Source organism: Chamaea fasciata, unplaced genomic scaffold, assembly GCF_029207755.1.
Source record: "Chamaea fasciata isolate MVZ Bird 193981 ecotype frontalis unplaced genomic scaffold, bChaFas1.0.hap1 SCAF_1, whole genome shotgun sequence".
Lineage (NCBI taxonomy): Eukaryota > Metazoa > Chordata > Aves > Passeriformes > Sylviidae > Chamaea > Chamaea fasciata.
The window spans coordinates 82,721,832-82,748,095 of NW_027094086.1; the positions used below are offsets into that span (position 1 = coordinate 82,721,832).

Genomic DNA, 26,264 nt, shown 5'->3' on the forward strand with positions numbered 1-26,264 from the left:
GTACTTGGCATACACGTATTATCCAACAATCTGCTTCAAGCCTAATGGATATTTATTTTTAATCCCACATACCTACCAAAACTTTGCCTCTTTTAATAGCACATTGCTACAAGACTGGCACTTGCTCATTTAAAGACAATTAAATTTCCTCATTAACAATGCAGTAGTTCCCAAGCTACCCCACTTGGATAAGACTAATAATCTGGCAGTTATGCTGCCCACTGCTGTAAAGTGGCTAAGGGACTGAACACCTCGAACTTAGGAGGGAACATGCAAAAAAGTAAACTTTATATTAAATTGAATTTACTTTGAGTTAGTATTATTGAAAAAGGACTGTTCAGATAGCAATAACTTGTCAGAATAAAAAAGGAAACACTTCCAGAAACTAACACATGATCTTGTCAACCTGTTTACAAAGTTAACTTATGGAAGTTGGGTAGCTCAAAGGTTTAGGGACAAAACACTGAACCTGTTGCTTCAAAATTGGGGCACCTCGTGTAATAGACCTGAAGATACACTCTGGGCTGCCTGATCCTCCACATTTCAAAAGGCACAGCATGCTGCATGCTTTTTTCTTTTCATCATCTCTCACATATACATGCTCACACACATAAGTACTTCTATGCAGAATGAGAGATGAGAGAAACACAGATGGCACTTCACACCTCTACTGGTATTTTCTTCCATTTGGCAACCCACTAGCATCTCTGCTTATTACAAGGTAGTTCTTTCCCTCCATTCACTCGTGCTTTCAGCACTGGTGACAATGCTTTACTTCCACAGATTTTGAAATAGGAAGTCCCTAACTCCACAAACAAGGTAAAGCAGAGAAAGCAAGTGTGCCAATTTTCCAGCAGTAGACAAGTTAATACATGGTTTAACTTTTTTCAAGATAGGCATGATAATGCTGAGTGGCTGAAACTTAAAAACTCATTTCACTTAGTAAAAATGCCCATTATAACTTTTTCCTGGCCACTACTCACCCCTGCTCCTAGCCATGGGGCCATTACAGCATCCATACCTCAGTGGTGCTGGCTGGTGGTGCAAAAGACCAACAGTTTTACTGCTAAGAAATGAAACCGCTCTGGAGTAAGTGTGAAACCCACTGCTAGAAAACAACATGGTAAACTCCCACTGCTAGTGGCAGACAGCACCTTACAAAAACAGTAACAGCAGCAGCAGGTACAAGTAAGTCCATATGGGCTGGCAAGCACTGTAGCAAAGACTCCTCACATTTCCTATTACATTTGCAGCAGTGGACTGCAAAAATCCTAAGAGCTCCAGCTGACTGATTATTTGGGTTTGCTCCAATACTCAAGCCAGACCTATTCTATCATCACACAAAACTAGCCTTATTTAATACATCTTTTTTTTTTCAGCCTAGGAAATTAATTGTCTCGTGCTCAAATAATTATATTGATATAAGGAGACAGGAAAGTTAACAAAAATTAGTTCTAAGCACAAAAGGATATGACTTTTAACACTTTTTTAGCAGGACTACATTTTCACAGCCTTAAACTAAAGCATTTATTTTAAGCAACTAGACACACTGTAGAGAGCACAAGGGAGGCAGCAGGGTCATGCATGCAGGAAGGGTGGAACAAAGAGGAAGGGGCAGCTTGCTGTTAGATCCATCCAGGACATGTCTCTTAATCACTCCTTAAAAAGTTTTATCAGTAGCTCAGCATTAGAAGACAAGCATGTTAATATACTACTACTCTTACACAGAGCATCCAGGTAGCAGCTTAAATTAGCAGCTGCCAGGCTTCAGAATTGATACCACGCTGATGTGAATGGAGAAAGCCAGTAACTGAGAGGGGAGTGAACTATCTGTAGAGTTCAGGGGACACTATGGACTCAATTTACACTGTCCTAGTTTTAGTAGCTTTCCTGACAAGGGACATCAACCCAAGCTCACGCATTCCTGCACAGTGCAACCCGACAAAGTTTGTTACTTCAAAGGCAAAAGGAAGACAGTACTCAAGCCACCACAATCGTTGTTGTCCTTGTTCTCTTCTCACCATTGTGTAGAGCTCCATCCAGAAGCAAGGCCCTGTAGCTCAGAGTGTTGGACTCACCGCAGGAAAGGCGCCCGGGGAGTGCCATCGCTGTCCAGCTCATACAGAGAATCTGCTCGCAGACCGTCGGCAACAAAAAGCACAAGACGTTTTGCTGGAGGTGGCAGCGGGGTCTGCTGAGGAGTCATTCCATGGACGAGGGGAGAGCTGAAGTAGATGTCAAAAATGGAGACCAAGAACACACAATGCACAAGGAGCCCCGCGAGTATGAAGACTGGTATCCCCATGGCAGCAGCCAGCTGGCAAAGGCAAAGTACAACACTAAGAGAGAACAAGAAAAATAAAGTTAGGTAGACGAGACTTATCAGAATCAATATTGATTTCATTGGTTATGGAATGGGAGCAACAACCACAGACATCCCCAAAATCCATAGTCCGTAATCAATTCCTGCTTCCAACAAGCTTTTTTCCCCAGAAGTCCTGGTCAGTCACTGCATGACTAATTCAGTGATTCAGATAATCATTATGTCTCAGTAACTCATCTCTGGTGTTTAGGGGTTTATTAGATGGCTTCAAAAGACCACTGAATCAAGCCAGTTTCTTTTGTGAGCTACATCTGTGACAGAAGACACAGACAGTGCAATGCCTCCATGAACATACTACCCCCTCTGCTGGCTGGCTGGCTGGCTGTACGATACAGTTGAAATCTGTTCAGGCAAATACAAGCCAGACAGCTAAGAGAAAACCATCCTACAGTAAACATCCATCCAACACTGCTTTGTTTTCCCTCAAGTTTGCCATCAAATCTCATTATACCCCGCCTAGAAACTGAAACCTTCTTTTAAAAGGACAAAGATGCTGTGCAGAGCACAGAATGCTATTCCTCTTCTAAAACAAGTGGCAAAAGCACCATAGCTAAAGAATTATGTTTCAGAAATTATTATATTCCCTTTTTGAAAGTTTTTTTTCCCTTTCCTGCCATCCTCTGATGTTATGTTAGATATACAAATATGCTTAATAACAGGTACATTGAAAACTGTCTGTGTTTGCCAAGCATGCTGTGGAGTTCCTGGAGGTAAATGTGAATATTGGCTGACTTTAAGTGTGGGACCTGAGCCTGAACGAGGCTCAGTTCTGACAATGGACTATTAGTGCTGTCCAAGCTGCTTAGTTATTTAAATATTAGCTAATTATCCACCTTAGCCAAACATCACCTCCACTCACCAATTAAGAAACAGATGTTCTAAACAGCCTGGAAGGTTCAGACTACCTATGTAAATACACACCTCTCTCTAAAAGAAACAGTTTAAGAATCCAGTTAGGGCTTCTAAATGACAATATATACATTAAGCTTATCTTGTTACTTTCAGAATTCCAGTAGCTGAAAAGACACATGCCGCAGTAAATCTATCACTCTTACTAAATAAGGATAAAAGGCTTCACTACCACACAACCTTAACGCTGCTCAAAACTCTAAAAGATGTTTAAAAAAAAAAAAAAATTAAACTTAAAGGGCCAGGAAAACCAGAGGGAAAAAAAGAAACAGACTATAAAAAGATTTGAAAGATAATACACAGTATTACTAACTTACCCAAAGAAAATTCAGATCTGCATGCAACTTAAACATAATTTCCAATTCCACCCATTTTCGTTACTGAAGCACAGATGCAACAACTCCAACTCTAATCCGAAACATTACTATAGCAATTTCTCATTTGAGATATTTGGGGAGAAAACTACATTAAAAAATGAGATAACAAAATACAACATTTCAAAGACACATAGTCATCTAAATAAACAAAATCTTTTTGTTAATCAAGAACTTACAAGCTTTTATGTCTACAAGTGAGATTCCAACAGATTTGGAATATCTGTTAATATCAGTTTGTTTATTTTTTATGTTTTCAGAGTTCCTGCATCAATTTAAATACATGAAATCACAATCATAGAAATACCACTAAGTTCAGTGCCAGAGCTCATTTTATTCAATCAGTTTTATTTTCCACAGGGCTTTTCCTCTTGATGCAGTTGTGCTTGATAAGAGAATACAAACTACTCACACCTTAAACTGATGAGACGGAACACCCTGCTAAAGAAAGAGTTACTTCTATAAGATACTTGTTGCATGCTCCCAGTGCTACAATTTTACAGCTTAACCTTTTCTATGTTCTTCCAATTAAACTATTAGTAACCTAATCTGTTTTCTGCACTAGCTAATTCTCTTCGGTTTAAACTTACCCCAGGCCTCAGTCTACCCTCACAGAAAAAAAAAAGAGTTCAATGAACACAATTCAAATTTAATGCGTAGATTATAGTATCTATAGAATTAGTGAGAAAATAAAAAAAAAAAAAAGAAAGAAAAAAAAAAAGAAAAAGGATAATTTCTTTGCAACCATAGTTTGACTACATTACACTAAACCATTTATCTGGACCCAACACATCCTACCTACTGCCCAACACCATCCAGACAGGCAGCTCCCAAAGCACCCGGTCCTGCCACATCCCTCACAGCCACTCCTTCTGCCTCTGCCTCTACACTGCTCCTTGCATGCAGGACTTTGTGTGTCATCACTGTGAAGCAACATTGTGAAAAATATTCTGTCCTCAAGCTCACAAAAACCTTACCACAGGTACAGAGGCTTTGGAAAGCCCCTAACTGCACTCAGCTGAATGCAAATTTCTCTACAGAGCCTGGTGCTCGACTGTTCAAGGCAGCTCAAAAGGCATGGAAAGAACAAGGATAACGATTTCAATAACAATTTCTTCTTCAAAAGGAAAAAATAACCAGGATAAAAGGAAAGAAACTGGATTAAGCACTAGTTTCTAAGAAAAACCAAAATGCACAGCCTGTCGAGAGAAGAAAAACAGGAATGTATTAAGTATACACGCTTTTGAGGATGAGGAGCCATATCTAAGTATTTATGACTAGTGCCAAAATATCTCTGCCCTCAGGTGCCTGGCCATCCAAAATGTGGATAAACAAACTGTCACTTGAAAATACATCTTATATCTTTCTGTCAAGAGAAGTTGAGCCAAGGATATCTCAATATTTTTGTGTCCTGTGATATTTTCTTAGGCAATCCTTTAGTGCAGTACCTTCCACAGTCCTTATTTTCACAGGGCAAAACACAAGCTTTGCACAAATTCTGACTGCATCACTGTACTTTAGCCTGTTAAGTCATTGCTTATCAGACCAAGAGGAAAGAAAGATACTCTGAGTCTTGGAGATAGGAGAGGCATGCTGCAACCTATTTGCCACGTGTCGTTTCTTACTGCACACCCAAACACATCACTTGTTACAACAGAATCCTGGAATCCTAATACAGTTCACAGACAAATCATCTCCTCTACAGACTCACCCTAACTAATAAGCTACATATCAGACTCCAATTTATTCCTTTCTTTCTACATTTTCCCCCTTCTGTCACCATCTCCTAAACAGACAGAGTTAATAATGATACTGTCCAACTCCCAGTATGTCAGACCTTAAACTATTCTAATAAAATATTTTTGTTCAAACAATTTGGAGTCAAAATCGCAAAGCTGGAGTGGATTCTTAAAGACCCTTTTCAGATCCTTAACAGGAAAGTACTAAAGATCCACTAAGGTACTCACTGCCTGTTAAATCCAAGTGAACAGAGCAAGTAGGAAGTGAGCAGTGCCAAGGTGATGCAGGGGACTCCAGGAGACTTGAGAGCTTCTCACTTCTTTGGATGTTGTACACAAGCAGAGAAGAGAGTGAAAAGATGCAGGGGTGTGATCGATCTGAGAGACAGCAAGGCAGAACCAGCAGACACCTTTCCTACAGTCTAGGAGATTAAAGAGAGAAAACCAGCAAGGACCTTCTGACTACAATTGATTACTTTTCCAGAATAAAGTGATACATGCAGATTAGAGAAGAGTTTTTTGGTGGTTCTCTCCTCTCACTCAGAATTCTCAGGGAAAAAGTTAAGCTCCCAGCTAGTGGCAAACGGGGTGAAGATACCCTTTCTTTCTTTGTATTCACACCTATCAAAAGAATACCAATAAAATCCTGCTGTTAGCCACAAGTTCCTCACCAGTAGCCATCCCAGTGCGAAGACTAAAACACCCAGACTATGATGGTGGCAGGGGAGCAAGAGAGTTGCAATAAGACACCCAAGCCCAACCCTTCTTCACATGGGCTTTTCCCTCTTTTCAAGTTCATCTGTAATCCATTGACAAGACTGGTTTTTTTCAAACCTTCTTTTTGATGACATAGAAGCTACATCCACAGCACCAGGCTGGATGAGGCCTCTCAACAATTAACAGGAAGGCTGACATAATCAAATGCAACACTCACTTTCCCCAAGTAATCTACATCTAAATTGCATAGCCTCCGAAGTTATAATCTCTCAGCATTATTTATAAGGCAAAGAAAACTGTATTTGAACTGTAACACAATATAGTTCTTCTCACACAATGTAACTTCTCCTTTTATGCTTTTCTTTCTCCAAATATGCAATAAAACATCCACAAAATACTGCATGGAATATGCCCCATTGGCAGGAATATTTTCTTAAGGACAATGAAGTGCCAAAACAAGGAGCTCAAGGTACATTAGTAATTTCTTTTAGAGGGATCATGCTTCACTAATACTGTCAAGTCTGTTGATCAAGATGAAGAAAATCCATTGAAAATGCATTTTCAATAAGCATCAACGGCCTTGGTGAGTGTCTCTTACAGAAAAAAAAGAAATAGACAAGAATGTCTGCTGTGCTTCTGGCTGACTAATATTTTTCAACTAAACAGTCTTGTGTATTTTGTAATTTAACTGTCAAAGTTGTGACTGTACAATCTGTCCACACATAAAAAATGATCCTTTTCATTAGGGCAGAGGAGCAAATGGAAGTTGGGTGGTCTGACTGTGCATGATATGGCAGCTCTTAAAGAGCTACACTAGTCAGGAAATGCACTTAAGTAATTCCTGCTGTCACAGCCCGCACCTATTGACTGCAGAAGGCTGTAATTTATACAAGAACCATACCAGCCAATTCTGAGTAACTCTCATATCTTCACCCACTACCTACACATAGGAAACCCCAAATCCTCATCATGACTTCATTATGTATGAAGTGGGAAAAATGATAAATTCCCTTTTCCTCTTTCCCAAATTTCCATTTTCTGTCTCTATTGAAATATAACATACTCTGCCAGACAATGAAACTGCTACTACCGTATTTCCACTTGCTCTGGCACTGAAGTGGCTTTTGTAATCCAAACCATCTGTATAAAATTATTTTATGTTCAACATCTTCCCTGAGCATTTTAGGGATTATAATAACAAATGACAACTGTTTTAAATTTTAAATGTGGTTCAGTAAAGCACATCCAAACCTGAGGCAAAGACCACAAAGGATACTTAATTCTCTTCTTAACATCACTTGATAATCAAAATTACTCTGCCTGCCTAGAGAAGTCTCTTTTGCTAGAATTTTTCAGGGAGTAATTTGACTATGGCCGGCAAAGCATCAATGAAACATCAAGTGTTCCAATACTTGAACATACTGCAAATCAGTCACCCCAGCGTCAGTCTATGCAGTTTTCTCTGAATTATCCCTAAACATGGGAAACTGTATCCACAAGTTTCCCAGGGAAAAAAAAAAATAAATAAACATACCTGAGAACAACACCGACAACGGGATAGCTGTGATAAAGAGAATAAGAGCACTTCATTAAGAAACAATTACCGTTTCGAGGCTTGAAAGAGAAAACAAGAGCACCACCTTTCGGTACCACTTGTTAGCCAAGTGGAGGCAAAACATGGAGTAGAAACTCAGCATTACATCTACTCAGGATGCATGCAGCTAAAATTTCAAAAAAAACCAAAACCCAACAAGGAGAAATCCTGACTAATCCTGCTGTGAATTATTTCTCTGTGTGACAGCATTTGGAGGACCTGTGCCTGGGCTCAGGAGGTATCTACAAATTCTCTTGCAAATTTCTTGATTTATAAGTCATTCAGCAATACTCTACCTACCAGCAAGTCTTCTTCAAACATCTGTTATACTGTGTATGTATAAATACACTTATCTCAGTGTGGACTTTTTGATTCTTTTTCGTACCACCAAAAGTAGCAGATTTCCTCAGATTTCTGCATTCTTGAATAAAACAAACAACAAAAAAGGGGGGATTTCCCATCACTGTTTTTTTTCTTAACTTGCTTGAAGATGTTGTAGACAGATTCTTCATATTAAAAGTTTTACGGGACACTTTTGGGGAAAGAACTTCAGCCTGACAGTATCTAATAAAACAACCCTCCCAGATTTCACAGGTCAGGGTCAAGGGACAAGCGGCACTTAAGAGAATAGGAGCACATGGAAGACAGCTTGCCACAGTAGTCTCCTGTCTTACTGGAGTCCTCCCTCACAAACCAAGGCTGAAGGCCCCCTGAGGGATTTTTAAATCCATTTGCAATAAAACTACAAAACAAAGCAGAAGTACCAATACAAGCATGACAGTTCTGCCCTTTAACAAATAAAGGGGCAAGGATCAGACTTTAAAGTCAAACAACAAATATTAATGTGAACACACAGGGATGAGGATGGAAAAAAACCCCAACTTTTAGCTGCATATTTGCAAAACTAGTTTGCAAATGTATTATAGATACACACAGAGGAAAAAAATACCCTTTAACAACAAAACCCAAAACAAACAGTGCTTGACGTAAGTTCTACAGAAGCCAGTATGAATAAGGAAGGTTTTAAAAAGTCGGCAGAAATTGTTTTTCTTCTATTAAGTCACAAGTTGCACATTTGAGAGCAACCACTACAAACAAACAAGAATAACGTCATTTAGTAACAAGCACACCTGTTGAATCTTATACATAAGGCTCTGCAAATTTACCAATAGCTTCAGTTTGCAAAAAGAAAAAAGCCCACAACCTTCCATGCATATAGTAATACTTTCAAAAAAAGGCATAAAGAAGTCAAATAATCAATTTGTAGTTTTCCATTTTTTCAAAAATTGGGGTTTTTTTCTTAAAAAAAAAAAAAATCAGAACTTTTTCGGTTCAAAAATACTACTTAGTTATGCTAGCAAGCTGACTATAACGTGTAGCTGAATACTACACAACTGGCCAGCATAATCTACATTTTATATATCGTTACCTGCCGAACTTCCATTCCCAGCAAAACTGACACAGACAGAGGCAAGTTAAGTTCCCCATTGAGAACAAAACCTCATGTAAGGCCTGAGGGGAGCACAGAGCAGGAGACAATCCCAGCGGGAGCCGCATGGCCCAGCCCAGGGGTGGGCACAGCCCGGAGGCTGCGGAGGGGGCACCGCCGGGCGCTCTCCAGGGTCCTGCCCCGCGCCCGGCACCGCGACACACCCAGAACCCGGGAATCCCCACCCCTCAAATTTTCGAAGAATTGCAGCAGCCAAGTTGGAAAGCGTAGAAAGACGCTAAAAAGGATGAGTTGACCGCCTTGAAAAGAGCATCAAGTCGTAATATAAGTATACAGAGTATTTGCGCAAGCATACTTTGAGGCCCAGTAAGAAATCTTTTTGCAAAGGAATCACCTTCTCTTTAACTCTCTCTCCACCAGCAGTCATACTTGCAAGCTGTTCACAAAGTAAGCATTTCCCTAAGCTCCCATAGGACTCAAAACTCACTGAACTTATCAATTACTGCAGCCTGAAATACTGGCATCCACTTTAAAACAAAGCTCTCTGTGCTCCTACATCAGCCTCGACATAGCAAGTAGTTAACATTCATCAGCATTTACAATACATCAACTTGCAAACACCTTCTGCTGAAGCCCTCTGAGCTTATATTTGTTTTTATTACAAAGCCAAGCCACTTTTCATTTGTATAAGACACCTTTATTTTTCAGCTGCTGACTCACTCTAATAACTAATGGAGACAGAAAATTATTCCTGAAAACAGTCGGTATTCTGCTTCTTTGCAATACGGGGAACTGCTGATTTAAAACGCAACCTCCCCAGCACTCAAACTCTTCCAGCAAATAAACAGCAACAGATTCACTGTAGAGAAAAAAAGAGCTCAGAAGACAAACTAAAAACTGCTAGGAAGAAACCCACAAACCTGGAGAATACAGATGAGCAATAATTCTCCAGTTCTCATATTTGAGGTGATCTGCACATCAGTTATTCACTTGTACCCTGCCACCTATAGAAACTTGTTTGTAACTAAAGGCATGTTTTCCAAAATATTTGGGACCAGCAAGGCAAATACATTTTATCAGGTATTTTACACAGAAACAGCTGTCAGGGGGGTAGCAGTTAGCCGAATAAGAGGCTTTCACAGTTATAAATACTGCAAGAAAAACCAAGCCAGTGCAGCTGCAAAGAGATGTCCTGTCCTCCTCTGCTCACTTATTCCCAAGCCAAATTTCTTCCTTGGACGGGCAGAGCCAGGTGTACAACTGGATAGAGTTAAGCATTCTAGAGAAAAAACTCCGTTGATAATAACCTCAAGTGGGGATTAAAAAAAAAAAAAAAAAAAAAAAAAAAAAAAGCAACAAGAAGAATAAAGATGACTTTGCTGTAGTTTAGTTCCCAACACAAATTTCTGTGTTGTTAGCAGGACAAGATGCCATCTCCTCCCAACAAAAGACCCAATTTAGCATGTTCAAAGCACATCCTCAGACTCCTTCATTCTTTGAAGTCTGCACCTCACACCAGTTGTAGTCAGCAGGCCATATAAGGAAAAAACACAAAAAAAAATGGAAATTTTTTTTCCAAAACTGTGTAAATCCTAAATTGAAGAGAAATAATGTGAAGGGGACAACAAAAGCACAAAGCAGCTTCCCTTCCCTATCTCCACTGTCCCTCACCACGGTGAGGCAGGGTAAGACACCCATCTCAGCCTCTGCAATACCTTTCTGGGCACCCTACGATCCAGACAACATGCTCCATCTTCCAGGCTCTGGTGAACAAGGCCCAAGTGAAGCAATATTCAAGTGTTTGCAGTGCCATAAAAGGTCACATCTTTGATTCATAATTTATATTTCCTCACTCAATTGTAACAGCAATTTTTCCTTGCATATTCATTCTCTCAAAACCATAAAAAAACACATCATAAAGCCTGAACAAGTTCTCTAAAATACTCCTTAGGCTCTTAGTGTGTTTGATCTCTTTTTTTTTTAATGGTAGGCTTCCTAATACCCAGTGTTTACAGTAACACTTCAAAACATTACTTATGGAGGTAGAAAAACAGCCAAATTTGAATTCAAAGGGATTTTGGCAGGTTGTTTTATTTAACTCAGGTCTTCATCCGATTTCATGGCTCATTATCACATGGTGGGTGACACTGAAAGTATTTCCAAGTGCCCCTTCACACTGCGATACTACCTTTACTTAAAATCCCAATTTAACAAACCCTTCATAAAGTAAGTTTCTCTGGGTAAAGCTGTATAGCAGAAGCCCTCTTATTAGAGGGTAAAAATGAGCCAAGACACCGACTTCTTGTTAAACACAGCACAAAAAAGGGTCCTGGTTTATTCCTCTTTACAGCTTAGTCATCTTAACTCCAACTATTCACTGACTCTGGCTGCAGCAAGCTCCTGCTGTAGGTTTCCCTTACAGCCTCTGACTGCTGGTTATTTCTTGCTAAACTGTGACTGCATGTATTAGTTTGCAGACTCTGACTGCAGGCTTTTACCTAGCTAGACTATGACTGCAGGTTCCAACAACAGGCTCCAACTACAGACCCAGACTGACCTTGCAGCAGTGATTCTCTCTGCCTAGGACCCTGCTTCATGATTCTCTCCTTTATGCTCCTCAAAGTTTCTCTTTCATGATGATCCTCCCCTTACCAGCTAAACTCCTCTTTTATCACTCATCCTCATTGGATATAGCTGTTACTCATCAGGGGTGAGACTGTATTAATTAAAACAGCTGTTACTTATCAGGGGTGAGGTCACCCATATTCCCTTCTCCTACAAAGCTACATCTGAATGTAAGACACGAGTAACCTTTAACAACTTATACAGGCTGTTCTCATTAAAAAACATTCCCTTGAAACTAGAATGGACAGATACAACTTCAGAGACATGGCAGACGTCTTTAAGCACAAGCTACCAACATTATGAGTCTCAACATTTGCATTATTTGTCTCCTGCAAAATATCGAAATATTTTAGAGCTTAGAGTTAACAAAGCACCAAAAATCATTTTTAAGGTCTGAAAGCAAACAAAAGTCATAATTACCTTCAAATTTCTTTTGAAAGGAGGCAAAAGTTAGCTTTCAATAAACATATGTAGACAAAGATTCTTTCAGGCAGCTCGGTTTTAGAAAGAAAACTTAATCAAGAGTTGGTAGAACTCACAGATCAGCATTATTTTAAAGTCGAAACCAGATTTGCTTCAGATAGTTCTCCATTATTTTGTTCCCAGTGCCTTAATTGGGATCCCAATCAGGTGAAAAAAAAGCTACCCTACTTCCTTGTAGGACCCACTAGAACGCAGTAATTCATACACTTCAAGTATTCAGCACAGGAAAAAAAGCCCCAGTATGTACCTAATAGAATTAACATCTTTGAATGAAATTAACCTTGTCTGGGGAAGCTGAAACAGAAACCCCCTTAAAGCTTGTGCGTTCACCAGCTGTGAGAATGGCTGGTGCTGCACCAGAGCAGTGCAGAAAGAAAGAACTTTACACACCCATGACTTCACCAAAGAACAGAGGGAACCTGAAACTGGCCATATGTTTATTAAATTCTCAGGCATTAACTCAGGATTTAACACTCCTACCAAAATCAACACAGTAAGAGCATAGTCTGGGGTTTTTTCTAGTCATTTTTCATCTCAAGGACCATAAATTTAAAAGTTCATGAAACAAAACACACATAGACTGAAAAAAACACCTCCTCCAAATAAAACTCTTCCGATTTTTTTTTTATACAAGACGATGTATTTTGTACTCATAGCTTCCCAAGATGTACTTAGATATGTTGCTCTTCAGACACAGAACTCAAATCCTTTTAAAGTTAGAAGGAGACAGCAACTCCAGTAAGAGACAAAGCAGTTTGATGAACAATCTGCCTCTCTCAGAATGACTACTGAATAATTAACTTGCAGCTGTCTGCCTCAAGCAGACCTACATAATGCTCCATTTCCAGAACTCATGCAGCTTTTTCTGCCTCACACATCCTCTGAGGCATTACACGATCAGGTTTTCTTCTCTGGTTTCTCAAAACAATACCCCTTTGGCACATAAGAAACTGTTTTAAAGCATATTGTTACAAGCACATTCTTCTACCTACATTCTTCAATCCTGGAATACACATTTCAGCGAAGTTGGCTTTTTCCCGGCCATCCATAAATTATTTTGGCGCAATTGCGTGACATCTGCCAATATTTAATTTACTTTCACAACTCCAAGCAAACCTCTTTCAAAGCACTGAGGCGGCGGAACACTTTTACAGGCGCTGCAGTACCCACACGTCGCCACCAGAGGCCGCTGCAGGACCCCGGCAGCGCCTTCCCTCCTTCCCAAAGGCGGCAAAGCCCCAGACCCAGCTCCCGGCAAATCCACTCCGAACACGCCCTAAACTCTCCAAAAAGGAAAGGAAAAACCAGAAGGTTTCTTTAAAGGTTCTCAATTCCACCGCAGCAACAGAAAAATGTTTTGTCCCTATTTTTATTGTGATCTCACTGGAATTTTAAAGCATTTTCAACACGCTGCTATCTTACTTTGTGCTACAATCGGTTCATGCTCTGCCACTCAGGCTCCTTTTTGTGTATCAACAACAGCAACCAATACAGCAGTAATAAAACCCAAGGTTTATTATAGGACAGAACACTAAATTGAGTATAAAATTTACGGAAAAGTTATGCAAATTCCAAACTGGAAAGCACAGTCTTTCACAGCACACCACCACGTGAATGGAGTACTCAAGAGTGCTTTTAGATCTCCACGACACTGCTAAACATTTACATTATTCTATTACCAAGAGTTCAGCCCCAATACACAGGTCCTAGTGGATCAGCTTTACACAGAGCTTCCACCGGTGAGAACGGAAGAACATTTTCAAAGAAATGAAACAGAAACCATTTCTGGCCCTGCTTTGCATAGTTTCTAGCTGAACTTCCTTCAGTAGAACACACGGTCTGCTGCTACACTCTGGCTTCAAGTTTTTTGCCAGGTAAGACACAAAGTAACCACTTTGCATTATCTGTTTAAAAGTGATAACTTCACACTTCCAGACGCACAACTTCATGCACTCGTAACGTTGTTAAGGTTGGAAAGGACCTCAAAGGTCATTACTCCAATTGTTAACCCAGCACTGCCAAGCCCACTGCTAAAACACATTCCCAAGTACCACATTCGCATGTCTTTTGGATATTTCTAGGGATGGTGATCCCACCACTTCCCTGGGCAGCCTGTTCCAATGCCTGACTACCCTTGCAGTGAATAAATTTTTACTAATATCCAATCTTACGCATCTTAGGAAAAAATTTAATAGCACAACTTGAGGTCATTTCTTTTCCTCCTATCACCTGTTACCTGGGAGAAGAGGCCAACCTCCATCTTGCTACAGCCTCCTTTCAGGTGGTTGTAGGGAACAGGAAGGTCCTCCCTAAACTTCCTTTTCTCCAGGCTAAACGACCCAGCTCCCTCAGCCATTCCTCATAAAACTTGTGCTCCAGACCCCTCACAAGCTCTGTTGCCCTTCTTTGGACACGCTCCAGCCCCTCAATGTCCTTCTTGGAGTGAGGGGCCCAGAACTGGACACAGGAGTCAAGGCGCAGCTTCACCAGTGCCAAGTACAGGGGGATGATCACTGTCCTGGTCCTGCTGGCCACACTACTGCTGATACAGGCCAGGATGTCATTTGCCTTCCTGGCCACCTGGGCACACTGCTGGCTCATCTTCAGGCAACTAGCAATCAGCACACCCAGGCCCTTTTCTGCTGGGCCAGCTTCCAGACACTTTTCCTGCAGCCTGTAGCACTGCCTGACGCAACTTATCCAGACCCCTCTGCAGAGCCTCCTCACCTTCCGGCAGATGAGCCCTCCGACCCAAGGGGAGTACCATTCTACTCCCTGTTCCCTACATCTGGCATGGGGCTGTACATCATGAGGGCAACTGGCTTTGTCATTAAAGAGGGATAGAAATAAGACATTTTTTACCACAGCCTTTTCCTCATCCTTTACCGCTGTTTCCCCTTTTATTCCACAAAGGATAAACACTCTCCTTAGCTCTCTTTTAGCTGCTGATGTGTCTGCAAAAAGATTTTGTTGTCCTTTTACAGCAGTCAGATTAAGTTCTAGATGGGTTTTGGCCCTTCTAATTTTCTCTCACCTTAACTTTACAACATCCCTGTAGTCGTCCTCAGTTGCTTGACCCTTCTTCCAGAGGCCCCCAACTTACAATCCACCTGTGCTTGTGCCCTGACACCTGACGCTGGGGGATGGTTCATACGCCCACTAGGAACGCAGAGTCCCAGAACCACCTTGGCTGGAAAAGGCCTCTGAGATGATGACATCGAGTCCAGCCCATGAACGAACACCCCCATGTCACCTAGACCATGGCACCGAGTGTCCAGTCTTTCCTTAAACACCTCCAGGGACAGTGACTCCACCACCTCCTTCGGCAGTCCATCTGCCCGGGGGCCCTCGTAGGGCGCTGCTTTCCCCGGGAAGCCCTTCCCTGACCCAGTCAACGCAACCCGGCCAAGGTCTGAGCCCCCAGCCCGGGTTGTGCGGCCGAGCCCCGCTTCCCTCCCGTCCCCGCAGCGCCGTGAGGCTCTATGGGCCGGGCGGCCGCCGTGGGAGCTGCAGAGCGGACCAAGCTCTGTGGAAGCAGGGAGACGCAGCCCGTGCCCACCCCCCTTCCCGGGGCCGCAGCCTCAGGATCCCCCACCCCCTCCCCGCGGGAAGCGCCAGGACTCACTCCTCTTCCCCCTCCGCGACCCACGGCCACTTCCGCTTCCGCCCGTCCGCGCCCGGCCCCGCCCCAACGCGGGGTCGTCACGAGTCCCCGCCCTTTTCCCCGGCCCCGCCCCGCCGTGGGTGTGCCCCAAAGCCACGCCCCCTGGCTGTGGTCACGCCCCTCAGCGTCTGTCCCACCCTCGGGCCCCGCCCTGCGCGGGGGGCGGGGGCCGGAGGGGGCGGGGCCGCGTGCCGGGGCGCCGCTCGCGGTTGGCCGCGGGAACTCTCGCGCGAGCGGGGATCCGGAAGCGGCAGCAGGGCGGGTGGGAGACCGCCGAGGAGGCGGCGGCCGGGAGTTGCTGTGGCCGCAGGTGGCGGCAGCGCCTGCAGCAACAGCGGCATCGTCAACATCGTCGACACCATCGCGGGGGTCCGGCAGCGGCTCGGGCCCCGGCCCCGCCAGGAGGGGTGTCTGCGGCGGCGTCTCCGCGCAGGCTTTGCCGCGGTAGCGCCCCGGCAGCGGTCGCGCCGCGCCGGGCTGTAAGATGGCGGCGGCGGCGGCGGCGGGCGGGGGCGGCAGTGTGAACCCCTTTCTCAGCGACTCGGAGGAGGACGAGCCTGAGGAGGCCCGGCCCGGCGGCGGCAGCAGCAGCAGCACCGAGCCGGGCGGGCCGGCGTACCCGCAGCAGCAGCCGGAGCCGGCGGCGGGGAGCCCCGAGGAGCTGCCGGGTCTGCGGACGGCGGCGCCGGGCGATGCCGCCGCGGGGGCAGCGGAGCTGCCGCGAGTGCCGATGGACGCGATAGCGGCGCAGCTGCTGCGGGACCAGTTCCTGCTGACGGCGCTGGAGCTGCACACGGAGCTGCTGGAGAGCGGCCGAGAGCTGCCCCGGCTCCGCGATTTCTTCTCCAACCCGGGCAACTTCGAGCGGCAGAGTGGCACGCCGCCCGCCGGCGGGGCCCTGGGCAGCCTGGGCGGCAGCAGTGGGCTCGGGGGAGCCGGCGGCAGGGAGCCCGGAGCCGGGCAGCTCAGTAAGTGACCCTGCTTCGGGGCAGCCGCCGGCGGGAACCCGGGGCTGAGGTGGCTCTCGGTGTCGCGGGGCGGCCGGGAAAGGCGTTTGGCACCGCTCCTTGTTCCAGTCATTCCTTGCTCTCTCCAACCTGCGCGGGAATGGAGGAGGCTGTAGGAGCGGGGCAGCCCGGGCTGGGGAACTGGGCTGCCGGAACCGGTGTTATCCCGGTCCCACAGGTGTATTTTGATCGAGCTTCGGTATTTCTGTGGACGTCACGGGTGTTTGCCGAATGTGGAAGGAATAATTTTCAGCAGTGTCTTTAGTGCTCATTGCCAAGAGATAAGTCGTACGGTGCGAGGAGAAAGAGTGGGATGTTGAGCCGTGAGTGCCGCATTTAAAGTCTAAAAACTGTCAGGAATGGGGTATAAGGAGCCAGGGTTTTATTTCTGCTGGTACATGTAAAGATAGGTCTGAGTTTCACAGGTCTTGCACAACTAATACAATGCTTCCTATAATTAACGCTACCATGTTTACCAAGTGTCTGTAATCTTTGGCTAACCAAGGAGACGGGGAACAGGAAATATACTAAGTTGGTTGGTACAAGTTCAGGGAGCAAAAAGAGTGCAGGTGTTGGGACAGTTGTCACATAGCTGGCCTTAAAAGCTTTTGAGTTTTAAAAGTAGCGCACATGGCTTAGAATAAAATCACTTGTGTGTTTTGTCAGTGTTGCTGTCAAGACGGGTAGGGTCCTACAAAGGAGGTAGCCTGTGGAAGGGGCTTGGGAAAGAGAAGCTGACCAGCCGCCTGTCTTTTGAGAACTTAATGAACTCGTGGGAAGGCATTGAAAAGAATTGTGGGTAGCAGACGGGTGAAAGATTTAATTATGTGTTTACCAAGGTACCTAAAGGCATTTTGTGAATAGTCCTATATTTTCGTTTCTTTTAAGAACTTCTGATGTTGCAAAGACACAAAGTTACCATTAAGTTTGGAAATAACTGGTGGCATCTGGATGGCTGGGATAATAGAGACATCTAAACTCCAATTTGTTAGTGGATTTCAAGATCTTTTAAAAAATTCCTGCTGTGTTGTTTTTGTTCTGCTTGTCTTGTTTATGAATAATTAGAATTTCCTATTTCTCTTTGTCCAACTGAGAGCTTCAGTGTGGTCTTCTTCATGATACGATTAATGTATGTTGGAAAAACTTGTGCTTCAGGGCTTTGGACTGATAAAAATTTCTGTTTCATCCCCAAGCTCCTTCCTTGGGGATTCCAGTCAATCTGATTGATTAAATATTCTCTTTTCTTTATTAACATAATACGTTGTTTCCAGTTATTGAATCTGCCCATACTCCAGAATTAGAAAAACAGCAGCCTGTGTAGCTGTGGTGTTATGCATGTTAAAAAAAAAACCAAAACTCTTGCAGTCTTAGAGTAATGTACACTTACGTAAGAACATCTTAATAATTATTTTGCTGACCTGCTAATTGGTAGATGCGTGTGGGATGTCCCTATTAAAAAAAGGAGGGAGGGAGCCATAGCAGTGGGAAGAGAGAGAAGGGGGGACTAACATTTAGTTTGGACAAGTTTAATAGTACTGAAGCACTAAAATTAAATACTATGCTAGACCTTATGCTAAAGGTGTGTCTTGAAGTCTGATATCTACAGTAGGTTAGGGAGTGCATTTTAAAGTATTTTCTTGTCTCAACAGTGATTCAAAAGGCACTTCACATTAAGTGACATTGAAAGGTGGCAGATGCAGAACAATAGAGAAATATTTTTATGTAGCTCAAGTAGCTTTTTTAACTTAGTGCCATCAGACTTCCTTGCAGTCTGGAGTCTAGCATTGAGTTAGCAAGTGTGACAATGCTGTTCAGGCTGATTCTGATTGTACAAGATCTGGTGGTCTCATGCCTCCATAGTTATATCATTTTCCAAATACTAAAAAGTAGATTGCAGAAGACTCTGATGGGCTGAAAATCATGGTCTTTGGAAGAGTTCCCTCACTTTTTTCCTAAGCATCTGCTATTACTTCATTTAGGTAGGTGACTGAGCTATAGCTCAGATCCAAGAATTAAGTCTCAACAGTTTTCTAATTCAGTCAAAATGTCCAGTTCTGTTGAGAGATCCAGTCTGTTGTACCTGCCTTTGTAAGAGAGTTGTGCATGTGCCTTCTCTTGCTTTAACATGCCCAAAGGTATTTGAGAATAAACTGCTAGTTTTCTCAATAGAAACTATTGATGTAGAAAGTAGTGCAATTTGGCACGATTGCCATTTCAAGGTCATGTGAATTTTATGCTTCAGTGAAAAAACATTCATAACATCATTAAAAAAAAATTCTATTGATTTCTGAAGTCTGAATTTCTTCTCAGTGCTAGCTTTGTACCTGCTTCTCCCAACCCCCAAGTTAGATTAATTTCTCTGGCTTTATTCTGAGATTTTTCATAATTGGAGTGGATGCAGAAGAAGTATGACTGGCAATTCTTATTGAATGTGAAGTATGTTTGGAATGCTGCCTGAGGATTTCCACTGAGGAATAGAAAGCTTTCGTACTCTCCGTGCTGTACAGAATGGGAGAATTTCAGTACAAGTGTTCATTGCCTAAAAGGACTCTGAGAAGTACCAGGCTAAACTCTGAGTGTGTGCTGGAATTTATTTTAGTGTGGTATTACTTCTCCTCTTCGTCTTCAAAGATTGTTACTAAAAGATTTTGCTGAAGTGTCATCGGGTTTAAACAACCAGCATCATGTGGTCAGCGAGTGACTTAGAACCGTTTTGTCTTTGAGCCGTGCTTCAGAGCGCTTGGTTGCAACAGCAAATGACAGTCAGATGACTGGGATTTCTTACTTCTTTGCAAAAACACCCTTCCTTTTTCCAGAAGCAGCAATATCACATCTACAAACTGAGATTAAGAGATATTGTAATGAAAAATGTGGAAATACATCTTGTGTCTAGCAACTTTGTTTTTCTCGTTTGAAGCAAATTCATGCTGTGGAGGAGGTAACATTATTCCTTTGGGTGCCCAGCACCTGTGTACAGTCATCCTTTATGTCCTGTGTCTCAGCTAGCTGTTCCCAAACTTCAGAGAGCTTCCATTGGTTTCAATAGCAGTAGCCTCATGTCTGCTAGAGCATTTTGATACTACTTTTCTAATGTTACTCATGTGAGCACTATGGTGCACTATGGTTTGGAAGCCTCTCCTTCTTACTGTATTCCAGGTCTTTTGCAAGGCTTTAGTCACCACGTATGCATTAAATATAAATTTTTGTCCCTATCATTTTTGCATAAGAAGGTACAGTCCAAGTTGAGACACTCAAAATTTAGAAATAGAATTGTGACTCTAATGTCTCATATGTGTTCCTGGACCACAAATGTGTTTATTTACCACGCGTGACCATAATTCAAGCTTGTGCATAGTGGGTGAAGAAAACTTTTTAATGTGATTGATATGATGCCCTTTGGAGGCTGTATTTGATGAATGCACTTTCCTGAAGGAATGCAGCTTATACTGGGAGGCCTAGTGTTAGTCTTAAAATTTGTCACTTATTTTTTTCTTTATTGCTGCAAAAGCACAACATTCCCAAAATTTGAAATAGCTTTAATGGAAATCATAAGGGGTTTGAGCACTTATGTTACATTTGTGGTTTTCAGGAGATAATTTTTTCTAGTTATTGCCGTAATAACATTGTTTATAACTTCCTGGGGATTTGATTCCAGTTATATTAAACTAATCCATGAGTACAAATGTATACAGTATTGCTGCTTCTTCATAGTAAGTTCCTGGCTTTGTTTATGGTTTGGGGTGTTTGATTTTCCTTTGGGGCTTTTTTGGGGGAACTGGTGTGGAATATTGTAATCCATGGCTCCTTTTGCTTGTAGCCTTTGAAATTCAGATGGATCCTACTGGAAAAAGCCAAGTGGGAAGAGTATACAGATTCTACCTTTGCAGGGGATGTCTTGGTAACAGCTCTTCTCAATCCTGAATCGCAAATGTTATAATTCTGTGCGGGGCTTTGCCACGACTGGTGTTTCAACAGACTTTTCTTCTGAGTGAAAATATGACAGAACAGGGCTACTTCCAAACAGTTCATTATACCTCAGCTTAAACTGCAGTCTAAATAAGACAGGAAATTGAGAGGATGGCAAAGAATTTTTTTGTTCTAATGACTACTTGCTAGATGTTTTGGTGTTGTCAGCTCAAGTCTTTGGCTTGTTACTTTATGAAAGCAAGCAAAAATACCTACTCCTGTTGGCTGTGTCTGCAGATAATGGGAGGTAGACTGGCAATTTAGGAGAGTGGTTTTACCACCTGATTTGGAATATGTGCTCCCCTGAGAAAGGACGGGATGGAAAGGTGCTGATAATTAGGTAATCAAAGCTGCTGGTGATCAACAGATGGGAAAGGTTGATTGTTGTCACTTCTAATTAAATACAGAAAACATTTGAAAGAGTTGAGGTTTGTATGTAATGCTGAAAGAAAAGAAGGCAGAGTTTGCTTCAAACCTGCCAGAAAAGAGTGATGCCTGGAAGAAACCTGAGAGGCTTGGTAGTGCTCCGATATTGGCTTTACTGATAGAGAAGCCAGGTGAACTTTTTCTGCTGTGACCACTTTAAATGCACTCCATTTTACTGACACTGGTGTTTCTGAGAGGTTTTCAGTAATGTGCACTTTGTAGCTTACAAGCTGCTTATGTTATAAGGCTTTTGCAACTGTTGGTCTTGTCAGATGACTAAAACTGGGTCTGCTGGAAGCTGTCCCTGTTGGATGAGTCTAAGCTTTGGCTGATGTCTGTGTTGGGCTGATTTGGGATGTAATGGTAGATTGTTCAGGAGACAGGTTAGTCCCCATAAGTCTGTAACTACACAAAGAAGTAACAAGATGAGGTGGCAGGATAAGCATGACAGTTGTGGACACAGGAGGAGTAGAAGCCTCTATTACTAGGCAGGTAAATATCAAGTTATCCACCGAGTAGCAAGTGACTATGATGACTGCTTGCATTTTCCTCTGTCGTAACTTAGTGCATGTTGTGGTTCTTTTAGGATCCTCAGAGCTATGAGATGGGGAATTTAATTGCTTTTGTCCTGACTTCTGTTCTTGTGCCAGAGTTCCTGTAACTTTCTGATGTTGGGGAAAGCATAAATGAACCTCTCCATATAGGCACTGTAGCTAGTTCAGTTATGTGTCAGTTTAACCATCCTGTGGCTGAAAGCTTCAGCAAAACAAGCTGGATTTGTGCTGAAGCAGCACACCATCCTTCTGACAGTTTTGCTGTTAGGGAAAGAGGAGATTGGTTTTTTGGGTTTTGGGTAGGTGGAAAGAAGAAAATTAGAATGTTGAGCTAGAGCTTTGCATTTCAGATCCAACCACTGGCAATTTTTCTAAGTTCTCCCATATGTAATTTCAATTCTGTGTAAGTTATATCAAATTTCCTGTAGCTTTTCTTCCCTCTGAGAATTACCTTTTTCTTAACTGAAGATGTGACTCATAAACTCTGTCCAGCTGAGAGAATGCTTGCTGAAAATTTTACATAACTTCCACTACCTGATAAAAAAGATTTGTCTAGTATTTGCAAGCAAGTTATTATCAAGTAGATACTGATATCAGCTATGTTGAAAGGTGATCTGTGTGCAGTCCATCTCTTCTAATTGAAAATTTGTAAATACTGGACTTCTGTGTTCTATAAACACAGAATTAGTGAAAATATGGGAAAAATATTTTTCAGGGTGTTCTTACACTTCCCAGCTTAGCTGAGATTTTTTACAAAATCTGAGTTAGGGGACTTATATCTATGGAGCGTTCTAAAATACAGCATGAGAAGTCTTTCTTTTAATGAAAAGGTATATCCTGAAACCTTATACTGCTGGGTTCAAACTGACTACTCTTGTCTTCAAGGTGTTACTTGTATTTGGTTTTCTAGAGTATTGTAAAGTTGTAGGCTCGGGAAACTGAGTTGAAATGTCCTCTAGCACAGGCTAAAACATTGAGTAATTCAGTAAAGGTTGTAGGCCTTATATATTTATTTATTTATTACGTGAATGCATGAGACATGCCACTAAGTATATTGAGTGTGTTGGACAAATAGTTAAAAAAACTAACTTTTTTTTTTTTTTTTTTTTTTAAGACAGGCAAAGTTGAAAAAGCTTTTGAGAAATAGTGAGCTCTTTCTTTCAGTACACTGTAGGGTAGAGGCTATTTTCTTGCTCCCTTCCTGCAATATAACTCTGCATGATAGTGATGCAGCTGATTACTTTGTTGTTGAATTGAAGAAAATACTGTTATGTAAAAAGTCACAGAATAAGCATTTCATATTTATATAACAAGTACTTTTTCATCCTCTTTGATGTTAGAGGAGAGAGAAAGCTATGGGCTGTTTTGTCATTTGAAAGAAACTTTTAGAGTAAGAGAAACCGTGGCAAAAGTAATCACAGCATAGTTGAGGTGGTAAGGGACCTCTGGTGATCATCTGGTCTAACCTCTTGCTCAGGCAGAGCTACTGTGACCTACAGCTGGTTTCCCAGGATCATGATCAGATGGCCTTTTACGTATCTCCAGGAGACAGACACTCCATCACCTCTCTGGGCAATCTGTGCCAGTGCTCAACCTTACATTACAAGTGTTTCCTGATGTTCCAAAGGAACCTTCTGTGTTTCAGTTTGTGCACACTGTCTGTGGTCTGTCACAGGTCACCACTGGCTCTGTCCTCTTTGTGCCCTCCCTTCAATTTTTTATACGCATCATAAGATTTCTCCTGAGCCCTCTCTCCAAGCTGAACAGCTTCATCTCTCTCAGCCTTTTCTTACAGGAGAAATGCTTTGGTGTCCTTTTGCTAGGTTTTTTTGGTAAATTCTCCAGAAACCACATGGACTCGAATTAAGTTTTAACTGGAAAATTTACTGCTGTCATAAGGTAAATGTAGAAAGTGGGCAAATGAGAACTTACTGAAATCTAAATACAAAAAGAGCCCTTGAGGCAATACAGTGCTTGAGAATAAAGATAGATATTATCCATACACTTGGAGTAGTCCTTCAGCAAGGGCAACCATTTAAGACTAAATTGATACAATTTTGCCTGATGTTAGCCTTTAACAGAAAGCTGGTTTGCTGTGACAAATAGAAAAATCCTTGTGGTGCAAGTTAATTTTGGACAATTTTGGACAATGCAGTCCTGCAGCATCAAGCATATGGAGTTAATTTGATGCTGGTGATGCTTTCTGATTTCTGCTAAAGCCAGCTGGGGTCATGAGCTGGAAGAAGTACCTCCGTGCCATGCTTTGCCCTTAGCTGTTCTGTTTTGGGAAGGTCTGCTTGCTCAGGAGCACTGCAACTTGAGCTACTCCTTGCACACCTGTAGGGGTCAGGCTGGGTTTGATGCTTTTCCTAAGGTCACACCCCTCTGGACCTCAGTGTTCACTGCAGCAGCATCCAAATGGCTTTGTGCAAGGCTGACTTAATTCTTTCACACTCAACTAATTTGGATGCTGCCTGGGAGTGTCTATGCAGTAAGCCTCTCTCCAAAAGCAGCCTGCGTTTGGTATATCTCTCCAGGAGATCAGCCCAGGTGCATCTGTATCATAACCCAGTTCTGTGAGAGTGCTATTTCTGTGCTCGGGTGCACAATCTTATCTATTTTCTACTTGTAATTTCATCTTTCTGATGAGCTTCTGCAGTGTGTCTGTCATGGGAGTGAGAGTAATTCATTTTTATTCCGATGCGTCTGCAAAATATTTGGTTTACGTATCTGGTGATTGGGGCTTTTGTTGTGGTTGTTTGGTGGGATTTTGTTGGTTTGGGGTTTTTTTTTCCTGTTCTTGGCCAGCAAGCATAGGTTAGTTTTCTCTAACCAGCTTGAGGGGTTTATCCTCATATGCTTCCTATGATTTTTTTTTTTCATAACTTGCTATTAATATGAAGTAGGTGAGTGTATTGATCATCTGTTTTCAATCTGGTTGGGATTGCCCATCATGGACTAGTACTGAATGTCTGTTCTAGGTAATTAGTAAATAGATTGTTCTGACAGCTTGGAAGTTAATTTTATTCTAGTAGCTTTACGTAACTAAGTTTTCTTTTCTTTTGATGAGAGTCTGAAGTCTTTTCAGAGCTTACCAACTAAGAGGCACTTGAGTTGCAAAGCAAGGTTGGTAGGTCAGGTGCTTACAGTTTAGTCCCTGATGCAATGAATTAATTTAAGGCTTTTTGTTCCATCCCCAAGTTACCATGGCAATGTGGAATATGTTGATCTGCTAAAATTTACTCTACAAGTTGGTTTAAAAAGTTGTTATGTAAGTCTGTTTCTACTGTCAAGGTTGTATGCTGGATCACATGTCAGCTGCAGCGGATCAAGTTTGCTTTGCTGAGAGATCCAGCATCAGTAAGCCTGGAACAAGTTGAAACATAGCAGAAATTTTAAATGCACCAGACTTCTAATAGTTTTCAAAGTAATGTTGCTCCAGAGATGTCTTATGAAATGTGGTACAGTTAAAATAAATTTGCAGTTTTATTTATGGGGAATTAAGTAGTTTAACTGCACAACGTATCTGTTTCAGCTGCTATATAAGATAGTCACAAATAGAAACTGAATTGATGATCACTTATTAAAGAGTTAATGATGCCTGATTGATTTAATATGGACAAGACTTCATTAAAACTCCTTGGGTTTTATCTACACTTCTTATCCCACATTTTCTATCACACATGCTCTCTCTGTTTCTCACAGTTTGGTTTATTTGCACATGCATGTGTGTGGTTCAGTACTAATATGGGGCTTCAGCACGTACAAAGAAACACAAGAGGAAATTTATTCTTTTTCCCAACTAACCTCCATCCCGTTTTTTTGGCTTCTGCTGTTTTGTGCCTGTGGTACTGTGCAGGATAGCTGAAAATACAAGTTATTCAAGGACGTGGTTTTTCAGACCAGTAGCTCTAGAAAAGAACAGGCCATCTGCTGCATGACCCTACTGGCTAGGTCTGTAATTTCCTACTCTAGGTCTGGAATTTTTAAGGTAGGTAAAATACCTCACTTGCAGACTTTCTTACTGCCAGCAGAAATAGACCTAAAATGTGTGTTTATACATCTGCATTTCCTTAGGTCCGAATTTCAATAGTTCTTTTATTTCTATCTGTAGCACAGGGAAGGAAGGAAAAAAGCGTCAGACCTGAGTAATTTTCATAGAAGCTTCTCAGTTTGGATCTGTTATCAGAGTGCTTGCTAATTTGCCTGTATCTTTGCATTTAAAAATTAGGTTGAGTGTCCTAAAAGTAAAGATTAACTATACCTTATTAAATATGGATACTGTTGTCCTTTCCAGATGTCTGTGAAATTTTTTTCTGACCTTTGATTTGCAGATACCTTAAAGTTTTGACTTTGATCTCTTCATGACATTA

The 26,264-nt window shown here is 42.2% G+C and overlaps 2 protein-coding genes across 10 annotated transcripts in view; one reads left to right on the top strand and one right to left on the bottom strand.

Annotated features, from left to right (window-relative positions):
* The window catches only part of PIGN (phosphatidylinositol glycan anchor biosynthesis class N), a 99,183-nt gene extending 83,238 nt beyond the window's left edge, over positions 1 to 15,945 (bottom strand). For 4 of the 7 annotated variants that reach the window (XM_066186658.1, XM_066186701.1, XM_066186691.1 and 1 more), the window contains exons 1-2: positions 11,724 to 11,834; positions 2,079 to 2,339 (exon numbers count right to left, since the gene is read on the bottom strand). In XM_066186658.1, coding sequence (XP_066042755.1) covers positions 2,079 to 2,305 — 227 coding nt within the window. In that variant the 5' untranslated portion in view covers positions 2,306 to 2,339; positions 11,724 to 11,834. Of the gene's footprint in view, positions 1 to 2,078; positions 2,340 to 5,633; positions 5,652 to 11,723; positions 11,835 to 15,308; positions 15,681 to 15,899 lie in introns of those variants that run through there. The other 3 variants (XM_066186665.1, XM_066186672.1, XM_066186682.1) reach the window with 3 other exon arrangements.
* A 256-nt stretch (positions 15,946 to 16,201) lies between these two features.
* The window catches only part of RELCH (RAB11 binding and LisH domain, coiled-coil and HEAT repeat containing), a 75,446-nt gene continuing 65,383 nt past the window's right edge, over positions 16,202 to 26,264 (top strand). For all 3 annotated transcript variants that reach the window (XM_066186714.1, XM_066186737.1, XM_066186719.1), the window contains exon 1: positions 16,202 to 16,906. In XM_066186714.1, coding sequence (XP_066042811.1) covers positions 16,423 to 16,906 — 484 coding nt within the window. In that variant the 5' untranslated portion in view covers positions 16,202 to 16,422. The remainder of the gene's footprint in view (positions 16,907 to 26,264) is intronic.